Source organism: Haemorhous mexicanus, chromosome 3 (assembly GCF_027477595.1).
Source record: "Haemorhous mexicanus isolate bHaeMex1 chromosome 3, bHaeMex1.pri, whole genome shotgun sequence".
NCBI classification, from domain to species: Eukaryota; Metazoa; Chordata; class Aves; order Passeriformes; family Fringillidae; genus Haemorhous; species Haemorhous mexicanus.
In genome coordinates, this window is record NC_082343.1 from 14,301,507 (window position 1) to 14,323,637 (window position 22,131).

At 47.5% G+C, this 22,131-nt stretch overlaps 1 protein-coding gene across 1 annotated transcript; it reads right to left on the reverse strand.

The window, feature by feature from the left end:
• Positions 1-4,628: 4,628 nt before the first annotated feature.
• Positions 4,629-19,292, reverse strand: LOC132324379 (TOG array regulator of axonemal microtubules protein 2-like). The gene is made up of 11 exons (XM_059840426.1): positions 19,084-19,292; positions 17,274-17,379; positions 16,307-16,542; positions 14,635-14,787; positions 13,367-13,484; positions 12,318-12,421; positions 10,796-11,000; positions 9,392-9,608; positions 8,221-8,307; positions 5,614-6,062; positions 4,629-5,155 (listed from the first exon to the last, which is right to left on the reverse strand). The coding sequence occupies exons 1-10, from the start codon at positions 19,290-19,292 to the stop codon at positions 5,827-5,829; spliced, it is 1,671 nt and encodes a 556-aa protein (XP_059696409.1). The 3' UTR covers positions 4,629-5,155; positions 5,614-5,826.
• Positions 19,293-22,131: the final 2,839 nt, after the last annotated feature.

A 22,131-nucleotide genomic window follows, 5' to 3' on the forward strand; every position in this document is an offset into this window, starting at 1 on the left:
CCTTACTTTACCCCCACTGCCAAAAGCCATCAAGTGGCTGAGAAAGGACACAAGAAGATTACACTGGAGGAACAGGGCCAAAAGCTTGGAAAAGGATGAAAGAAATGCTCCGATGATGACAATGACAACATAACAATTTATTTTGGACAGCAAATGAACACCCGCTGCCCTCCAGCCCTCCCAGACCAGCAGGCTGAATGTTGCCCTTTCCATGGCATGCTGTGCTGGCAGCCTGGGGAGAGAAACCAGAGAGCCACGGTCAGTCACTCAGTCACAGAAGGCTCCTGTCCCCCTGTCCCCCCATCACACCATGGCCTGTGCCCGGGCCAGGCTGCTGGCTGTGCTCAGAGCCCAAACCTCCCGACCCATTCTCTGTTTTTAGAGAGCAGCATGACATTCCACGTTCCAGCTCCTCCGCTTCAGCACAGCATGGCAACCTCCTCTGCAGCTGCAAGAGCGGGATGCCCGTGTGCCCACTGCTGTCTGCCCGAAGCCCGTCTTCCAGCCGAGCTGTGGAGCCGGGTACCACGTCTGGAGACCTGCTGCCAGGAGAGGAGCCGATCCCACACGAGGTCCTTGTCTTTCTTGAAGGGGATGTCCCTGCAGACCATGGCAGACCAGGGTAGTGCTGGCACTGGATGCACTCCACGGACGGTGCAGGCCCTTCCCGGTCCGATCCTGGCACCAGGTGTGATCTTCCTGGGAAAAACAAAGAACAATTGCATGAAAGCCAATTCAAAACAAGACCTGGAAACAAGCAAAAGTGTCAAAGGTTATCACCGTATCACTGACAAGGTCAGTGGGGATTCACCACCACAATCTGAGGCACCAAGTTTTGATGTGGGGTAAAAAGCCATGGCCCAGAGGAAGGGGGTCCTGTCCTCAGGCCTGTGGGAGAATCACAATGCAGATCCTTGTGCTGCTGATTCCATCTCTCCCACTTTTCTAAGTTCTTGGTGGCAAGATCACTTAGGCTAGATACACAGCTCATAAGACATGCTCCCTTTTTTCTGGACAATGAATACAATTGAGATTACCTATCCTACATCTTTGTTCCCCTATTGCCAAACTGACTGATTTAAGGAATTTCTGGAGCAGCAAAGTGGCTTCCTCAAATATTTACTCTGCAAGGCAAGGAGCAAAGAGGAAACATTTAATGTCAAAGGCATCGCCCAGGCAATGCTCTTTTGACAAGTTCTGCCCTGAGCTTTCCTTAGGAAGATCTGAAAGGTTCCATGGCACCAGCACAAGCTCCTGCAATGGCTGCTGGCCAGCAGAGCAGGGCTGTCAGCTGTGAAACAAGTGTTGCCACAAGCAGCAGCTCTCCCAGGGCAGCAAATCAAGAGCTGGCAAGGAGCTGATCTGAAGGCCAAAGCTCCTTAGCTCCTTCCAAGAGGGCTGGAACAGTTCCTCATTCCAATGAACTGCAGTGCTGGACGCCACAGCTCTATGTGAGCACTGGACACAAGCTGCTCCCACTGAGTGCTGCGATGGTTTCTGCAGGAGCTCTGGGCTCCTGTGCGTGCCAGACACAATGAGGCGAGAAGGAGCCAAGTGCCCTGACACACCTTTGCCTTGAGCATAACCCGGCCTGGACCAAACACACTGAAAGGTTTCCCCTTTGGCCCATGTCTGGAAACGTCAGGTGTGCTGTTTGATGACTCAGGTTGGTTTGGTGTCAAGGAATTTCCGTCAGAAATCCTGGGTTTGTCTTCCTCTGTGCCTTCCCCTCAGCAGCCATGGGGATGCTCCTGTGTGAAGCCATCTGTCTCACACAGTCTGAGACAACTTAAAACAGGACACTCTGCAATAGGCCGTCTCCACTAAAGTGTCCCAACAATCCCCTTCCAGTAATAGGAAATGAATACTAATAGATGTCACTGGAAAAAAACCCCAACAATTTATTAACAAGCAGAATGCCTGAAAAGCAAGAAAAAAGGCCAGTAACTTCTAGATATCAAACTGTCAGACCTCACCGTCCCCCCACTGGAACAAAGACCCAAAGTGCCAGAGGAAAATCCCCCCAGCACAGGCGTTCCAAGATGGCCCCAGGTTCTCCCTTAGGAAGAACAGGAGCTATCATGGAGTAGTTCCAGCAGCCGATGAAAGTTCAGTGGCACATCTGGCATGGATTTTCTCCCAATGGCAGAGCTCCGTGGAGTGGCACGGCAGGTGAAGCAGCTGGGCTGGAGCCCCTCAGTGTCTTTTCTCCCCAGTGTGGCTCAGCTCACAGACTCTTGGGCTGGGAGTGGGGCTGCTCCGCTTCTGCCAGCTCAATGTCCCCGGGCTTGGACAAACAGTTTTCTGCCAGGAGAGCCCTGCAGACTGTTCCACATATCTCTCATAAAGGCCCAAACCAACTCCAAACACTCTGCCTACAGCAGCTTTTCACAGAGAGTTGCAGAAATCCAGGACACCTCCAAGTGAGTGTCAGAAAGCTTTTGTCTTGTTCTTGCCAACAGAATTCTTCATGATCTGATGCAATTTTATTCAGGTGTAACATGAGATCTGACTTTTCCTGTTAAAATATTTCATGATGAGTGACAAGCCTTGGGAGCATGTGGTACAGGACTGACATGTGAAAGCATGAGCATATCCTCCAAAGTGACCAGCTTAATTGTCTATTTTATTATTTTTGTATTTATTCCACACTAATAAGCAAAATCTAGCATTGCTTGGAGGTAAAACAGGCATGGGATACACTCCAGTTCCTTGCAGGGTCACCAGGGCTGGCAGTGACAAAGCAGGCAGTCTGCTTCATTGTGAACCACTACAGAGCTAGATCCCAATGTGTTTTTAAGTAGTAGTGAATAATTAAGATCCCTTTTTCTGCATGAGATACAGAACAGAGGTCCCAAATTATCTTCATTCAAGCATGCAGTAAAAAACTGATCCTGCTATACTAATGATGCTTTGGCTTGGGCAATTACACTCTTTCCATTCATCTTTTGACACAGACATTCCAGATTTTCCCCAACTCGCCTGCAAGGCTGCAGTTGCTGTTTCCCATTTACTGTTCTTCCCTAGAGCCGGTACAGGGGCTGCTTTGAAACTAAAAGCCCTGAGATCTGGATATGGTGAAGGAGCACGAAATGCTAATTAAGTGCTCATGTTGGTAATACCCAGCTCTGCACTTCCCAGAGCTTTGAAGCAGCAGCAGCAGGACCATGCATCACTGCTGTTTGTGGATGTTCATGTTTTTGGTGTGCAAGAGCAATAGCTTTGAGGAAGGACAAAAATGTCCCTCTTCAAACAGTGGCTGTGCAAGGAGATATGAAGTTTCACAGCCTTTTCTAGGATATTTTAGAAAGATCTAAGAGAATATTGTGGCATGGAGCAGGTCTCTAATTGTGTCTCCAGAGAAATCCCCAAAGGACCTGTTCACTTTGCTGCTGGTGGCAACCCCATAAGCTCATGGACCAGTTTTCCCTGTAACATGCCACCCTGCCTGGGCTTTACTAGGCCACGACTAGACCCATAGCTAAGCAAACACATGCAACCATGTGATACACGGAGTTTTTCCTTCAGAAAACCCAATTAACACGTTCACATGGAGTTTCTTCTGTAACACCAGAAACTGGCAACCATGAGGACTTTGCTGTCAAAAGGTTACAGTTTGCACTGGGCCCAGAAGTGGTTTTCCCTAAGGCAAAGCAAATTCACATGTGAAGTTTCAAATGTCTATGAAAGAAAACTGCAAAATAATTTCTGGGTAGGGAGCATTGTCAACGACCACGCAGCCCACCAAGAGCTGGAGTGGAATCCAGAATTGCTTGTTCCAGCTGTGCAGGAATTCATTACCCTGGCAAGCACTGGTCCATAGGAAAAATTATCCCATAGCCCTGGGCTGAATGGCACCCAGGCTGGAGTGGAAATAGTTTTGAGGAGCCCTTGTCACTTGTTATTGGCCTCACAGTCCACTCATCCTTCTGCAAACAAGTTGCAAACAACACACCTGGACTGCTGTCCTGGGTAAATATGCATACAAATGACTTTTCCAAAGCAATGCATCTTTCCCCAGTGAAATACATGACCTCTCCTTGCCTATGGAAGACACCTGTGAGCCAGATCTGTGTGAGATTGTAGAGGAGCAAAGCTTTTCCATTTGGGCACACTCCTCTTGGTTTCTTTGCTCAGGCCTTTGGGGAGCACAGAACACATCTAGGTAGAAAACTTTTGACTAGACAGGATCTTTTGGATCCATTGTCCCCCAAGCATGTGAACAGGTGGCCCTGTTGTAATGCCAAGTAACAAAGAGCAGCACAAATGACACAAAGAAACCATGGTAAAAGAGGAAGAGGAGTGGCCCAGTGAGGAAAGGATGTGGCAAGACACTGACACATCAAGGGAGCTGCACTCCCATAACCACTAGGCTAGCAAGTCCTGGCCTCACATTCTCCTCATGGTTTATTTCAATTTTATTTATTTATTTATCAAAAAGCATGGCACCCCCCACCAGGGAATGATTGGTATCTGACTCCATTGATTCAGAAGGCTGAACAATTGCTTTATTAAAACTATATTTTATTACATTATACAATACTATATTAAAATACACTATACTACAAAGAACACTAAGGAATATTAAAGAAAAACCTGTGACTGTCTTGAGACAGCCAGGACACAGCTTTGACCAAATAGGCCAATTAATATAAACAACCATCACAAGAATCCAATTAGGAACTCCCTTCAGGTAAACAATCTTCCTAACACAGTCACATGTACAAAAAAACAGAAGCAGCAAGTAGAGATGAAAATTGTTTCCTCTTCTTCTCTCTGTGCTTCTCCAGGAAAAGTCCTCTGAGAGAGAATTATCTCTCTATCTGTTCAGGGAATGTGAATGCCACATTTATTTAACTTTTAAAAATCACCAAAATAAAATATATGCAATTTTAAAAAAGTAATCAAAATGTATAGATACAATCAAACCACACTTATCCAAAACTACATCTACAGATCTGAACGTATGTACATCTCTAACTCTAAAGCCTAACACATAAATCCTATTCTTCAGACACTCTTCACGCACACAGCAGCTTCTTCCTGAGGTTGGATGAATGAGAGCTCTTCTGGACAGAAGGCAAGGACTTTGTGGGTAAGAGACGATGGGAAGTATGCAGAGAAAACTTCTTGGTAAGAGGGTAACGAGTCAGGTCTGCAAAATGAAGACACAAAATGTAACAGGCTGAGATGCAAACCTAAAGCAGCTTAAGCTACATGTTTCATGGGACACATTTCCTGCCAACTTCTAAACAGCTGCACAGGGAAACATTATCCTGCTGGCAGACCCTTGAAGCAGGCCAGGGGGAAAAACCCTGCCCCACTTCCCCAGAGCTAGCACAGGAACAGCCTGGCCTCTGGGCTGTCCTGGGACAGCAGGGAGCCCAGAGCCCTGTGCTCTCCAGGAATGGCTCAGCTGCACTTGCAGCCTCCTGCTCCTCTCCCTGCCCCACAGCTCAGCAGCCCTACAGCTCCAGGGGCACTGGCAGCAGCACAGCCCCTTGCAGGGGGCACATGCAGGGCACAAGTGCTCCCTGCCAATGAGCACAGCCTCTCTGGGGCTGCCACAAGACCCTTTCTCCCAACTGAGAGCCGCCCAGATCCTCCCCTTACCTTTTTGTGCAGCTGATTCATGCTTGGTCTTCACCTTGTCCCCAGTCTGGAGTTTTATCAGGCCCCCCATGCCATGACTAGGAAGGGCGATGGAGAGAGTGGGGCAGATGCACACCCTTCCTTAGTCTTTGGTCATTTTTGGCACAGCTAAAAAGTCCCATCCGGAGGTGTCCAACTCAGAACTTGGTCAGCTTTCTGGAGAACATGAAACCTTCACCAGCCCAAAAGGCTGGAGAGGTTTTCCTGCACGTGTGGAGGCTTGCTCTCAGCACACTTGATCAGCTGGGTGCCCATCACCTCGCAGAGGGCACAGGCAAGCTTGGTGACCACAGCGCAGACGTTGGCGCTTCGGACAGGCAGCGCCTTGTTCTCCAGGCAGGACCAGAGCACGGGCAGGGCGTAGCGCTGGACCACTTCAGGGCTCCTGGCATAAACCCACTCCACAAGATCTGCCGGGACAGAGACACAGCTCCTTACTCATCAACCTCAATGCAAACAAGGATCTACCTCTGGTTTTGCTTCTTGGAAGCCTCTCTGGCCAAGATCAGTGAAATAGCACACAGAGCCCCATGACCCAGAAATGGGCAAAGCAGCTGATCATCCTTGAAACAGAGCCACCCACCCCTCAGGACTAATTTCTCCAAACAGAGCCTTGTACCTGTGGCAGACTTGGTACCTTTACTAAATTATTTCACACTTTGGTTCTGTATGAACAATGAATAAAATGTCAAATTGCCTTTTATTTCCATTAAGAAGTTGTCTAAACCCACATGGAAGATTTGGAAATGCACCCTTGAGAGATAGTTGAGAGATTTCTAATAAAAGGGATGATTCCATTTTTGTACCATTGATGTCAAGGGCCAAAAGTCTCATCTGGCTCTTCCCTTTGCTCCATGGCCCACAGCAAAGGGCAGTGTTAGAACATACTTCAAAACTCCAGCCCACCAGAGATGAGTGCTGCTTGATAGCTGGATGAGAAACAGCAGTGACGAGCTGGTGTCTTTGGCAGAGTGCTTTTGTGGCTTCCAACAAAGAGCTCTTTCAAACCTCCGGGTGTCTTAGAGAATTACCGAGACCCCATTGCCCTGGCATTTGAGCATCTCCACATTTTAATGGCATTTCCATTCCCAATGTTAATGGCATTTTTCCTTATAATGTCCACTGAAATAGGGGCAATAGAGAGAAAAAAATGCTACACAGGGGACTGAAATTTAGCCAAAACATGAGTGTTTTCCCACATTGTGTCTGAAATCTGCTCTCTGCTCATTTTCTGAACTGTATCAAACACAGACAAAAATTTACTACCAACAGGGTTCTTGCATGGCAAATTTGGCTAAGAGATTGAAAGCTGAAATATGGTCTGGAGACCATTCTTATTTTCTGATCAGGCGAAATGTTATGTAGTAGCCATTTACTATTCTGTGGTGGAAGAGAGGTCATTTTCTCTATGCTGTTAATCCACCAGCACATTAATGCAACAATTCAGCACTGAAACAGCTCCTCAAAGTATCCAAAACCAACTCTGCTAAGCAGGAAAAGGGTTCTGGTACCCATTTTATAATGGGAGTTTATTTGAGTTTAAATGTCATTAAAGACATCAGTGACTATGGAACATGAGGAACAGCTGTCTGTTCCTACTAAATCTCAGAGAAAACATCTGCTCTTTCTAAAGAAGTCCTAATTTATGCTTAATTCTATTTTTTGAAAAAGAGATCAAAATAACTGCAAAACTAAATTCCCGGTTGCTGGAGATATACTTTATTCAAATGCTCCTTAAAGGGCCTTTCACATTCCCAATCATTGAACATGCCCTTTTGGAGTTCCTAATGAAGACACCAAGTGTATTACACCTGGTCTTTAAAGATGCTGGCATAATTAGCAGTGGATTTAGCCCCAGTTAAAGCAAAGCTATCTATCGTCTTCTCTACAATCTACTGAGATTATAATTTTTCCATTCCTTGGCTACTGCTGACAGAGCAAGCTCCTCTGAGGAATCAATTATCAGCTGCATTTGTAGCATTTTGGACAGCACTGACACAAGAAGACATTGTTTGCACACCCTGAAACGCTTGGTCCAGTGCCACTTGGACAGCAGAGTCAGGGAGCCCCAGCACTCTGCTTCTGCCCCTGTGCCCCAAAAGGCTGCCTTGCACTAAATCTGTGCCTCTAAGACCTGTACTGAGTTTTGACCTAAGCTGTGAGCCCCAGGCTCTGCATGGTTCAGCCCCAAAACTTTCCAGGAGAAAAACAAGGATACTGTTAAACAAGTACAAAACAAACTGATTCCCTGAAACAGCTTTTGCCACCATTGTCCTTTAAAGATCAGAGATGTCCCTGAGCCAGCTGGAGTATTTGTAGCCCCTCCCTTTCCTGCAGGTGGGTTCTGAGATGCCCCAGTGAGAGCTCAGCCCAGCTGCCCCCATCTCAGAGGCTGCACAGCTCTGCAGCAGCCAGGGAAAGCCTGCCAAATACACCTGCCTTGGCTATTGGGCAGGAGGGACAAGCTCAGCACCTCCTGATGTGGAGGAGCTACTCTGCTGTCTGTTCACAGGCATCCCCTGTAAATACTCCCTCAGAGACCTCTTGGCTTAGAAGGGGAGGCCATACCTGTGATACGCTCCGTGACCTCCAGCAGAGCTTGGCCATTCAGTTGGCTCCATTGGTGGCTGAGCTCTTTCATCAGTGACACTTGATCTACAAGTGAAACACACATTTCTGCTCACTTGTCTGAGGGCATAGAAGAAAGGAGAGTGGGGAGGGAAAGAGCAGGGGCAAACCCATTTTATACAATAAAGTCAATTTCTGCTGATTTTTGAATCCTTTTTGTCTTTCCTTCCAGCCTACGTGGAAGGGTTTAAAATTCCAGAAGAAAAGCTCTCCTTTCACATTTGTAAATCCAAAGTTGTCTGCTGTCCCAGGAGCGATGTTAAAACATTTCACATCAGGGACCTCAAGAGTTCAGTCAGACGGAAGCAGTGAAAAGGTTTTGCATCCCAGAGCAAAAAGGAAGAAGCCCATACTTGGGACACAGAAAGGCACTGACTCAGGCAGTTTGTGAGTTCACAGAGCAGCTGAAGTGGAAAAAGTGGAAACTGCCCCTGAAGACCTGCCTCTTCAACACTCCATTTTTACAGGCATATTCCCCCAGTGCGGCATTTTCAGAGCTGACATAAATCTGTGTGGCAAAGGAATTTACAGCAGCCCTTGCCTAAGCAAGTATTTGCTATTGCCATCTTGTCCCATGCAAAACAACATGTGGAACAAGACATCATTGACAGCTGGATCTAGTCCCATTTGCTATAAAGAAACGGACTTGGTGAATCATCAGTTCCCCTTTGAAAAAAGAAGACAAAGAAGAAAGGTGGGAAATAGGCAGCTAATGCCTCTAATGTGGAGCCTTCCAGGTGGCTGCTCTGCAGAAGCTCTGATGGGCCAGTGTCCCTTCATGCCAACAGCAAAGCTGTTCATTTGGGAAGTCAGATGGGGCCCAAGCAAACTCCAAAACCCCTTTGCCTCTGAATTGTAGCAAAGCTGTAGTCCAGGACTTGCTCTTCAGACCAGCAGCACAGAGCCCAGGGCTCCTGGGACTGTTGGGAAATGCTGCTGCACATTCCAGGCTGTTGGGGATGGTGCATAAGGACTGCACCTCCACAGCTTCTGGTGGGTGTCAGCTGGAGCGTTCCATGGACAACAACAGCTCCCAAGGCACTCAGCGCTCTCTTGTGTGGGAGAGACAGAGACACAGCTGAGGAGAGTCCGTGCCAGGGCTCAGCCTTACCCAAATGAGCAACAGATTTGTCCAGTGCGTTCACAGCTGCAGCATGAACCCCGGGATCCTTTGAGTTCAGATTCTTTGTTATCCCTTCCACCAAACGGACCATCACCGGGTTCAGGGCATCTTCCAGGAGTCCAATGATTTCTGCCAGCACCTCCAGCGCCTTCTGCTTCACTTTCTTGTGGGTGTCATTTATTCTCAGGACAAAATAATCAAAAATCTGTGAAGAGAACAAACAACATGAAAGCTGGATTAAAATTACCTTGTCTGAAGAGGGGATGAAGCACTCAGGAATGCAAAAGATGAAAGTGATCCTTTCTTCAGGTCAGCCCTTGCTTGCACAATTTCACCATTTTCCTGTGGGCCACTCACTGGAATTGTTGCGTAGCCTTATGCTGCTTGAAAGATTTTCTCCTGTTGTAAGAGCTTTGGTTGGGGCCAGAACAGCTCATATGGTATTTCTCTCCACCTATAAATCATTAAATCAATTCCATTTATTAATTCAGAAGGCTACCTTTGCTTTCAAAGTGTGGAAGCAGATATTTACCATGCCCATTTTTCCATACAGTTGCCTCAAGTACTGAGGGCAGTTGTGATTTTGGCAAAACTGTGGCTGGAGGAAATCTAAGTTTTATTTTGTCTGTCTCAGAACCTGTGTCTGGAGAAGGACAAGGCTCTGATCAACTCTTCCAGGATCCAGACCATTTCTCTAACTAAAAGGTGGACTTCTGAAATGTAGTGTCCTCTACAGCTCTCATTAGGGCAGGTTCTGTCCCTTGACAGCCACATCATCAGGCACCATTTTCTGGAAAAAGGGAAAAAGCAGCTAGAGGGAGGAGAAAGGATGGATCTGTCCTTTGCGGTTTTCTTCCTTTTCCAAAGAGATAAAAAGGCCCCTGCAAGAAGGGTGAGCACTGACTTTATGGTGGAATAGGGATGAGGAATAGGGATGAGGATAGAAATGAATAGCCAGAGTTGTACCTGTGCAAGACACAATGGAGTTATGGAATTATTCTTTAAAAATAATTGTGTTTAAACCAGTTACACTTCTGATACTTCTCTTCCCCATGCAAACCTATTTTCTGTCTAGAGAATAGTTGCCATGCTTTCAATGGCTGGATTCCCTTCACTTCACCCAACTGGGAGTAGGAGACAGCAGCAGTTACACCAGCAGAAAATTCTGCCATCATCTGATGAACAGCAGCAGTAGGCACCTGCCAGACAAATACAGCTGGGCTGAAAGAACTTGTCCTGAAGTCTGGACCTAATTTAAATTCTCCTGGGTAAGAGGGAACCAGCCTGTCCCAAACAGCCAGGATGTAGTGCCAAGACACACTGAATTAACTTTACTTCTACAGGCTTGGGAAAGGAGCTAAATGAAAGGAGCAATGAAGATACCCCACTTACTTGGACAATGTTACTGGAGATCAGCTGGGGCCTGGTTTTGGCCAGGTCTAGGAGGAGTGCCACTCCTTCCATCCGTGCCTGAAACCCCTTGGCTTCCAGGAGATGGTAAAGTTTCTGGAGTGACTCCCTTCCTTCCACAGCTGCAGGTAACGTGACCTGGGCTTTTGGACGGTGGAGGAGGCATCGGTCAGAGGTAGATTTTACACTGGAAAACAAAACCAAATTAGGATCTGTTGGTGGTAATATACCTTCAATTAATTGTGAGCCAAACATCTTGAGGAGCTTTCCTAATGATGTGATTTCAAGCTAGAAAATCATGAGGCTCTGAAGGACAACATGGACCTCGTGACAATCATTATGGGAGATGCTCTGTTAGTAATATTCTCTCCACTGCTTACTCAGGAAAACCAAGGATGAGATGCATCTCATCTATCTTCAGATGCCTTCCAAGGCACACATTGCTTTGTAGGGAGACATTACTTCCAAGTTTAAATGCCCACTCATATGGGACCTGTGTGTCTTATAATAAGGAAACTCATCACTCTGGAGAAGTGTCTCTACACCAGGCATGACAATCTGGATAAGTAGCTCAGATGCATCTGAACAGATGAACAGGGGCATAGCTGAAGGATCCAGAAAATCAGGAACAGAGATTAATTTCATTTGCTTCCCTAGAGACTAGATGCACAGCCTAACAAATCCACTGGGAATAATCTTCTTGGATCAACCTGTCTCTTCCATGAGCATGGGAAGTTGCTAGCCATGCTACTGAGGCATGTGGTCACTTTCCTGCCACTGCTGACCATGACAGAACTAAATAAATTCCCTCTGTTATCAGTGGAGCAAGTAGCTCTGCCACTGGCACGAAGAGACAGCAAGGACCAAATTCCTCTCTTAAATGCTGATTGCAGCACAGGGGGAAATAAACCAAACATGCTGTCCAACAAGCAAACTCTATGAAGGACAGGAATACCAAGACCAAGAAGTCCACGTTGAGACACCTGTTGACCAAAGCTGCTCAGGAATTGCCTTGCTACTTACTATTCAAACTTTGTACTGTTTCAGGATAAGAAAACCATGAATCAGCCAGGCCAAACCACATGGATGGGAACCGCTTTTTTGGGGAATGGCATCTTGCTTCTAGAGTGGGACTTCTCATTAAAACACCCATCTGAAAAGACTCCAATTGGATTAAAAAAAAAAAAAACCTGTTTGAATTTACTTGTCTCAAGTCAGGCAGCAGAGACTTGGCCCTCTCCTAGCCTCCACAACACTGCCCTTGCCACTGCACTGGATCATCTGAGCTGCAACCAATGTGTTTTGTCGCCCATTTTTTGTGGAAAGCCCTGCAGAGAAGTTTTGTTCAACACAATGCAAAAGTAGACATTTTTAATCCTAGAGCATTTGTAGGGAAAGGAAACAATCTCTGGCACTGGTCATCTCCAGCAGAAAGATTTGCCTGAGGAAGAGGCATGTAAAGTTTGTCATGTGCTTGGTCACATCTGACAAAAGTGCTCAGTACCATTTGCTAGAAGGCAATGTGGCCTGGGGCTTCTTTGAGCCATCGTTCCTCTCCTTCACCGGCTCCTTGACAGATGGAGGTTCACCCTTCTGGTTTTCCATTCCCTACAAAGACATAAAGAAACCCCATGAATCTTTAGAAAATAAAATAGGAAATTCCCTGTTTAAAACACAAGTTAGAACCAGGATCACTGCTACTAACTTACAGAAATAAACAGACCAGAAATTCTGTGATGCCATTTCTTGGTTTTCAATAGCCCAAGGAGGTTATGGGTGCTACCCTACTGAGCAGCTGTCTAAATTCCCAAATTCATTAGTCTTGAGCATAAATGGGAATAATGCAAACTGACAGGCACTGAGTGGTCTTAAAGGAAGCAGCAGAAAAAATTGGACTCTTTGGGGGTTGGCCCATTGTGTTGGAAGTTGATTTAGTTCAACACTCAATCTCCCTGTGCCTGCACAAAGGCGCAATCCTTTATATAATGTCTGTAAAAAAAAAAAAATCCCCCCCAAAAAAAGCACAAGATTTCCCACTAGACGGTGCTTAATTCACCAAGCTTCCTCCAGCTCCACAGGGCTTAACAGCAGGGCCATATTCCCAAAAGACAGACAGCAATTGTAGTAACTAGGATTGACTTGGACATCTTTTGTATATTTGGAATTTTTCTTGGTACTACTACTTCTGGTGTCTTTTGCAAAGACTCTGTTATCTTCAGACTCTGTTATCTTCTATTCTCACTTAATTGCTTTACTGGGGGCAGAGTAAGGAGAGCGTGGTGGGGGCTTACACTTAAATGTAAAACCCTTTTCTCCTCTTTCATTTTCCTCTCTGTAACTGATATTTAAAATCTTCAAACCCCCATTTTCCCTTAATAATATCAGCTCCTTTGTCGCCTGCAGATGAATAGGCTGAGGATTTACAGCTCATTCCCAGGAGCAAAATGATTTAGCAGAAGAGGAATGAGATAAAGACACATTGGGTATGCTTGATCTCATATTAGCAGTGGCAATACTTGCACAAAGGAGATATTCCTCCTGCCAGGCACTTACTTTCCTCCTAATTCTTCTCAGAATATCTTCCAGGTCACGGGTGGAAAGAGATTGTTCCAAAAGCTTTTTAAATTTTTGGTTATTCAGCAACATCTTCACCATCTCCTGTCCATAATGCCTGAGGAAGGATGGAAGAGAGAGAGGGAGGCAGGAAGGAAACAAAAGGACAGTGAACCATGGAAGAGTGTTAACAGAAGAGGCTGATACCATGAACACATCAGGTGTAATCCTTGTATGAGAAGGCACTACCTACTCAGCAAAGAGGGAGATTTACCTCACTTGACACTGCACAGTGCTGTTGCTGAACACAAGAGGTAAAAGGAGAATGTGGGGCAAGAGAAAAATACCATTTCTCTCTGAAACTGGGGGTGTTCCCAGGGAACAAGCAAAACACATCTGCTTTGTTGTCAGAGCCTGTTATCAGTGTCCTGCTGCCATTGCACAGTAATTTACCTTTCTTTAACTGGCAGGGAAGCCAGGACAAAACACCTCCTCCTTGCTTTTGATTATTCTATACTGTATGTATGCACAGGGGCAGCTAGTTGCTCTGGTGTTCTTGGCAGCTATTAATGGGAATTTCATCATCAAAGTAAGGGGATTTTGGTGGTTTGGAGTGATTTTGCCACTAGGAAAACTCAGTTTTCTTCAAGAAGAAATTTGGAGGTCACTGAGCCACAGATAACAGCATTCTAGAAAACTGCAGAAGGGGTTTAGAAAGACTGAATACATTGGCTAAAGATCCCTGAAATATTTCTAGAGAAGTTGTCATGAGAAGCAGATGTTTGGGATCCTTCAGTGATGAACACTAGCCAACACTTTGGCTTTCTCTTCTGCACCTAAGGCCAATCAAAACCTTTGGACTGGCTAATCTCAGTGCTCTTTTGATCTCAGTAAAGAATCCTTCAAGTCACAGCAAGTTGGCAATGCCCCTTCTTGCTGGCCAACCTCAGGTTACCCAGTACAGTCATTTCCCCAGGCAGCCCAGAGCAGTGGTCACAGCACCAAGCCTGACAGAGCTCAAGAAGCGTTTGGACAATGCTCTCAGGCACATGGAGTGACTCTTGGGCTGTCCTGCACATGGCCAGGAGCTGCACTTGATGACCCTGATAGGCTCCTTCCAACTCAGCATATTCCATGATTTGATGACCCTTATCCACACATAGAGGTCCCTTATTATTTCCTTGAGTTTCCACTCTTTTGTGGTTTTGCCTTTATAGCCCAACACAAAATGGTTCTCCTGATTTTGGAGGTGAAATGAAGATCATTACCTGGTGTCCTTGTGACAGTCCTGAGCCAGTGTCCCTGCCACCTGTGCCAGCCTCTCAGCCCTGGAGGTGCCCGCGAGCTTGGTGACTCCCATTTTCTCCACCAAGGACAGGAGGAGTTCGGCCGCACACTTCCGCGCCTGGGTGTAGCGGCTCCTGGGAAGGAGAGAGCAAACCCTGGGGCACAGGGACAAGGAGCAGCAGCAGCACAGGCCTTGGCCAGAGCGTGCTCCCTGGCCTTGCTGGGGGAAGGAGCCTGGGTTCTCCCTGCAGCTTCAGACACCTGCAGAATGTTCTGTCCTCAGATAAACATTAAGTTAGCATTGTACAGAAGGACTGCCTCCACGGAAAAGGGAAGAATTCAGTCTCCCTGCACTATTTGATACTCCATTTCTTTCCCAACATTTAATTGGAGAAAGATTAAAGTAATAGATCACATATGAATTATTTAGAAGTTAAGGACAATTCATGCCAACCCATCAGAGGGCACCCAGTACACAGAGCTGCAGCAGGATGAGGCTCTTTCCACCCTTTCATCCCCAAATCTGCAGACCTCTGGGAAAAAACAAATGCAGGGAAAACATGCTGTGGGGTGCGAACTTGCAGAATATCCAGCAATGCAGCCTGTTTCTTTTGTAAAGCTTGGCAAGCAATACATCTGAGTGTTTTACCCTATTGCAAAGCTGAGGAAAGGGTGCCAGTCAGTTTAGCCAGGTTGTTGTGCTCCAGAGACTGTCTCTTGGGAACTCTCAGGCCCAGCACCAACACTTAGGGCAGCATTTGCTTCAGCTGTCCCATGGCACTCGGCCTGGGAAGGTGCCTGGAAAGTGATTCATCATCTCAAGGCTAACACAAAAAAAACAGGCTGAATAGAAAGTAGTGCTCTAAGGCCAGGACACTCATACAAGATTCCTTTGGCAGGAGCTGCACCTGCTGTGCAGGCTGTGCCATACCCAGCACACTCTCCCCCATGTGCTCCACACCCCAGCAAGGACCCTCCTTATTTCTCAGGTTAATGGCATCATGAAGATACGTGGTTTTCCCCAGGGCCTCTGTGCTTAGCACTGCAAAATATGCAACAGCACTCACAGCTGCAATTGCAATTGTCCCTCTTCCCACAAAAGCACAGGCTCTATCCTTAGCCTTTGCAGGCACTTCCACTTCCCCACCGTTCACCATGTCTAGGAAACTCTGTCAGATTGTGAGAACCCCAGGAAGCAGCAGGAAGTAGCATGAGAGGAGCTTTAGTTTAGATATCAATAAAAGGATTTTCACCCAGAGGGTGCTTGGGCCCTGCAACAGGTTCCCCAGGGCAGTGGTCACAGCACCAAGCCTGACAGAGTTGAAGAAGCATTTGGACAACAATCTCAGGTACACAGTGTGACCCTTGGGCTGTTCTGTGCAAGGCCAGGAGCTGGATTTGATGGTCCTTATGTGGCCCTTCCAACTCCCCATATTCTACAGTTCTGTGATTCTCAGAAGTAATGGGCTGCAGGAGGGCAGAAAAAGGTGACAAGAGGAAAGAAATGAGGTTGATCATATATCAAGTCCCCGAGTTCACACAAGATGCAGGATACAAGACTCTTCCCTCCCACCATACCCATTCTTTCCCTCATCCCTTCCTTCACCCACACACTGGAAGGGGAAGAACATCACTAAAAGAAGAAGAACCTACTTGACTCCCCTGTCCAAGAGAGCATTCATTGCTCGTGCAGGAGTCACATTCTCCACCATGATCTCCAGGGTCTGACAGGCTGCCTTCTGAACAAACTCTGGGGAGTTCCACACCATCTGGAGAAGGACTGGAGTAACCTCATCAACCTCAGAGTCCATGTCCTTCTTCAAGATGGCAAAGAGCTCTCCCAGAGTGACGATTGCAGAACAGGACACCTTTGATCGGAGGTTGGTCACCTGGGGAAATCATGAGGGGAAATATGAGAATCACCTTGGAAAGAAAACCAGTTGCCTTCAACAGAAGTCCCAGAAAATGACTACACATCCCACTGTGTATAGAGGATCATGAAAGTACATTAAGAGCAGGAGAGCACAAGCACAGAAAGACAGTTACTCTGGCATCAATTTCTGGCCTCGCACCTGCTTACTGCACACCTAAAAAGAAACTTCACCAAAGTGTTCTACTTAACCTATCTTAAATGTGCACTACGTTGATTTTAGGCTCTTTCACTAGAAAATCAAAACCAGGGCTGCTTTCAAATCATAAAGGCAGAAGTCATAAAGATAAAACAGTCAGGTGCTCCTGTTCAAAAAAGCAACCCCTGTACTTGAAACACTCAGACAGAAAACAGAAAACACAAAACACAGGCTCAGATCTACAGCCTCATTTGCAGTGTTCAATTACAGCTTGGGCAGAGACTAGGACTCTGCCATATAATGTCATTAGTGTCTCAGTTTCTGCATTATAATGGCACCACACTCAAAGACAAGTGCCAGACACCTGACCTACCAGTAAATACAGCTGCATGTACACACAGATCCTACAGATAGCTGACAGACATTAGAAATAGAAGGTCTAAAACCAGAAATGAAGGCAGTGCCTGAGCACACATGGAGATGAACAAGCACATATCTACTCTACAAGCCATATATGAAGTATGGGGGACAATTCAGAGCAATGTTCTCACCTCACTGGTAACTGCCAAGCAAATCTCATGAAGTCTGGAAAGCAGGATTTCTGGATGGGACTCAGCCAGGTGTTTGATGTTGAAGAGTCCCTTCTCCTTCAGTTCCCTGAAAGACAAGTACCAAAAAGATTGATTTTTCTCTCTACCCAAGAACTAGGCAGCACCCTCTGAAATGACCAGGCAGGCAGCTCAGTCAAACCATGGGAGGTGCTTTTCAAGGAGTATTTGATGAAGTCATGGAACACATTGCCACAGGATGCTGTGGCTGTCAAAAGCATACACAAATCCAAGAGGCAAATAGAAGGCTTTCAGAGACTTCATTTGTGGCCATTTAAGAAGACAACCTTTCTGAATATCTCTGGCACATGAAGTGCCTCTGTCACTGCTTTGTAGAAGCTGTGAGGCCGGGCCATGCTGCTGTTTCTTGTCACCTCCCTTTACCTGTCCCTGAGACACAGTCCCATTGGGCTGTTACTGGGGCATTTTCCTTCTTTGTCAGCCCCAGCAGGCAGTTTAACACTGAGAGTCTGCCCTGCCACGCTGGAGCTGAGTTTCCACTCTACAGTCCAGGTTTGCTTGTCACCCACTCCACTCCACCTCACACATTCCCCAAAACCACAGCAGGATGTCCCAGAAGATAATGATTCCACCCCTGGGCAAGAACTGTTGAAACTCTTTTCCCAGAACTGTTGAAACTGGCTTTTCCCAGAACACTCCTACCTAAAACAACCCCCACAACAGCAACATGTTATTTAAAAGGTGCAAACAACTCCATCTCTCAGCACGTGCTTTGTGCAGGCCCTCAGGCTCAGGAAGGTGTGTGAGGCATCAGGGCTGCAGCACAGGGCTGGCGACTGATCCCATGGGCACCCCCGAGTGTCATCAGGAGCCCCCACACCTGCAGAAGCTCTCTGCACCTCACAGGGCACCAAAGAGATATGGGGAAGAGAAAGCAGAAGAGAAAAGGCAAAGCAAAGGCCGCTGCACAAGGAGATTCATTGTAGCATGTTTTTCATGCTTATCCCAATTTGAATGGAGGCCTTACCCCTGTGTGAATGAAGCATCCAACAGGGAGTGATCAAAAAGCCATCAAAAAGAAAACCATTACCACCTAACATTTGTAGGGTTATCACCTCTAGGCCTCCTTCTGTCTGTGTAGAATTGTGGGACCCATTGTGAGTATTGACAAAAGATCTCAGGCCCATATGAAGGAGTGAAAAGGAAAAGTTGAATTCCAAAGTGCAAGATTCCTAGAGGATTTTATTTCTTTTTCCTTCTCTTCTGCCACGAGCCCTTCAGGAGTAAAGGCAGGCTGAGGGACTTGAAAGCACAACTCAGTCCATTTCTCAGAAAGAGGAGCTCCCTGGAGCTGCTTCTGGGGCTCACATGCAGGAGTCCCTGCCATTGCTGTCAGCAGTGGGAGCAGAGAGGAATCTTACTCAGTCCCCCTGGGCCAGCGGCCCAAGGCACCCAAATCTCTACACTCATAACTGCTGCCATCCTGCCTCTGCCTTCAGCCAGCAAATCATCTCATCCCACAGCTTTCTCTCTTCCCTCAGCATTTCCTTTGCAGCTCCATGGAGCAGCAGGCAAAGGGAGGAAACAGCACAGACCTGCTGCAGCTGCAGCACTGCTGCAGAGCAAGGCCAAGAAAAGGCTGCTCTCCCATCTTGATGCTCTCCCTGCTCTGCAGTGGTTTCCCCAGTGCCTTTGGCCCTCTGGGCTCTCGGCGCTCCGAGGCACGAGCAAGACACGCTTCTGAGCGATCTCAACGCTAAGAGGGACACCGAGGGAACGGGGCCTTCCTTACCAGTCCTCGCTGCCCAGCATGGAGAGTGCCTCCTGCAAGGACTGCTGTGGGTCTGAAAAGGCTCTGTCCTTCTGCCCGTGCCCACGGAGCGGCTCCTCTCGTCGCTTGGCCCCAGTGGCCGTCTGCGAGGTCACTGTAAGGAGAGGGTCGGCCGTGGGCGCTGCAGCCCCGGGCAAGGCACCCCGCCATGGCGCGGCCTGCAGCCCCATCTCCCAGCCAGGGTTCCGTGTGGCACACCCTGCCCCTGGCTCAGAGACTTCCCTGCTGGCTGGCTCCTGGGGCTCCTTGCTTGCTCCCAGCCTCCCCCAGCTGGGCACAGCTCCAGGCTGCACCTGACAATTGCCCCCACAGCGCCAGCTCCCAAGTGCCACAGGTGCCACAGCCAGCGGCAGGTTCCTGAGGCCGCAGAGCTCCCGCTCCCTGCCAGACAGTGCCGACAGCAGGACTGGCTGGCCCAGGAGGGAACCCCTCAGGGGCCTCTCTTCTCTCAGCGCCCTGATTTCCCCCAGCCCTGAGGACAGGGGCACTCTGCAGCTCCCTGAGGAAAGACCTGCAGCTGCCTCGCGACAGCACCAAGCCAAGCCTGAACAAGCCAGCCCTGCTGGGCCCAGCTCAGTCCCCACAGAGCACCGACCAGGGACCAGCCATACCTGACCCTTCACACCTGACAGCACCTCTGTTTCCATTGATTTCAAATACTCTAGACAGAGGCAGCTGAGTGCACATACATTTTAGCCTACTATTGGGAACGGAGTCGTTTATGCATTTTGTTCTTTCCAAGCATCATGAATCTTTACTCTTCCAGAGGTACACACTGGCTGTATTTCAAAGACACTGAGGCAAAATTTATTTGTCATCTAATGAATTTTTTTGCAAACTCAACAGTTTCTAAGCTTTCTCTTGTGGAAAAATTCAATTTCCAGACTGGACAGTTGATAAAAAAGCTCTCCAGATGCACATTGAGGATAAAAATATGCAAATACAGATGCACATTGTTGGCCGACAGACTCTCTTGTTAATCAATTGATCTGGATTTGCCTTAAATGAATTTCTTGCTAAAGAAAAAAATTTACAACGTATGAGAAAACTCAGATGATAAATGCATTTCTTATGAAATCCATTTGTCATCAAAGACAGTGTCAATAAAAATTTCATGTCATGTACTCAAAAGCTCATTTTCTAATGTGTAGATGACAGCATTTGAGCTGTCTAAAATGATGGAGCATAAATATTGAACAGAATCTAGATGAACTGTTCTAGACTCCGGAAGGTTTTTGTGCTACCTTGCATGTTTTCACAAAGTATGGAGGAACGATACCATCAAAAATATTCAGATGGGAGCTAATCTGGGTGTCACTGATATACCCCAGCCACTGACATCAGTGATGGCACTGCAGAAGTATGTAGACACACACATCCAGATTCACTGTGAATGGAGAGCCATGTCAGGCTAATTCTGGTCAATTCTGAACTTGGAAGTAGCATTGCTTGGAAAGAGCGTTCCGAGTATCATTCCTAGCTCCCTTCTCCTTATCTCACCCTCTCTGGGATCACAGCATAGGCCGGCTACCCACAAAGGAGAGACAAGAGCCACTAGGGACTATCTGCTGTGTATTTGCTGCAAACAGCCTGGGAGCACCAGGCAGCCCCTCCTGACTGTCATCTGCTACACACGGCTGCTGTATTGGGTGGGTGACACAGGAGGTACTGCTTGTTCCCTCTTGGCATTGCAGGCTGTGGCAGCAGCGAGGAGTGAGGAGCCATCAGGCACTTCTGGGAGCAAAGGCACGACTGCACCACGCCACTGAAGGCCATGCAGAGACAACCCTTGCTGGGATAGCAGAACAGCTGGCTGCAGAGCCAGACAGCAGCACAGGCAGAGAGCCCAGATGGTGAGTGGACAGCTGAGGGTGGTGGTACTCGTAAGTGCGCAGTGAGCACACCCTGGCAGACTGCCCTGCAGCTCATCCCTGAAGTCACAGCTGCCTCCTGGCACCAGTGCTGTAGTTTGGACTGTTGGGATGGGCAAAAGCCAGAGCTTAGGCCTTTACCACGACTTAATTCAGCTCCACTTTCCAATGGATCTCTAAGAACCAAATCTCTGGTACTACCAAACTGGAGTAACTCAAAAGTAGATTTGCTGTTCATTCTCAGGGCAGGCTATGGATGCAAGATCCCAGCTGTGCTGGCTGAGGCAGGAGGCAGTTTGTGCTCCTTGTGCTGGGAACAACCCAAGTGGGAAAAAGCTGCCACAGAGCAGGCTTACCTGAGGAGCTGCATGGGAAGCTGCCATCCCCATGGATGATGGGCTTATTGGGCAGTAAGGGCACGTTGTCCTGCTTTCTCAATACCTTCTTCTTCAAGGCACTACCAGGGTGTTTCTTCTGCACAATAGGAGCTGTGCCGTTGACAGGTGGTAGGCTAAAGGCTGCAGGGACCAAAGAGGAGCTTGTAAGTGGAGGCAGCTGGACAGGGGAACCATGGAAAGGGCCAGAATATTTACCGGAGCTGTGTGACACCTCTTTGTTATCCCAAAGAACTTCGAGTATAACAATAGTATACCACTTTATACCAAGTAAAACACTAACATGGGACATTGATCACAGAATCACAGAATCCTAGAAGAGTTTGGGTTGGAAGGCACCTTTAAGCACCATCTAGTCCAGCCCCTGTGGGCAGGGACACCTTCATCTAGATCAGGTTCCTCAGAGCCCCATGTAAACTGGCCTTGAACACCTTCAAGGACAGAACAACAGCTTCTCTGGGCAAACCCTGTCAGCTTTTCATCCCCTTCATTTTAAAAAAATATTCTCCCTAATATCTCATCTAAATCTCCCCTCTTCTAGCTTAAAACCAAACTGCAGTGATGCTTCCCCTAAGAAACAAGAAAAACCCGGTATTGCTTTGCTTTTGTTCTCCTGTTCCAGAGGCAGGCAGGGGAAGTTCCCAAAGAAAGTGCAGACAGCCTTGCGTGATGCCCTCGGGCTGAGTGCTGCCTCCTAAGGGCCCTGCTGCTGCCCTCGGGCAGAGCTCACAGCCCTGCAGGCA

Bases quoted from the DNA above. Each gene is read 5' to 3' on its own strand.
- LOC132324379 (XM_059840426.1), bottom strand. From the start codon at position 19,292: ATGGGGCTGCAGGCCGCGCCATGGCGGGGTGCCTTGCCCGGGGCTGCA. The intron at 16,543-17,273 runs GTGAGAACATTG...TGATTTCCCCAG, and splicing joins GCTTGGCAGTTACCAGTGAG to GTGACCAACCTCCGATCAAA. The intron at 9,609-10,795 runs GTAAGTGGGGTA...TTCTCTTCACAG, and splicing joins TCTCCAGTAACATTGTCCAA to ATTTTTGATTATTTTGTCCT.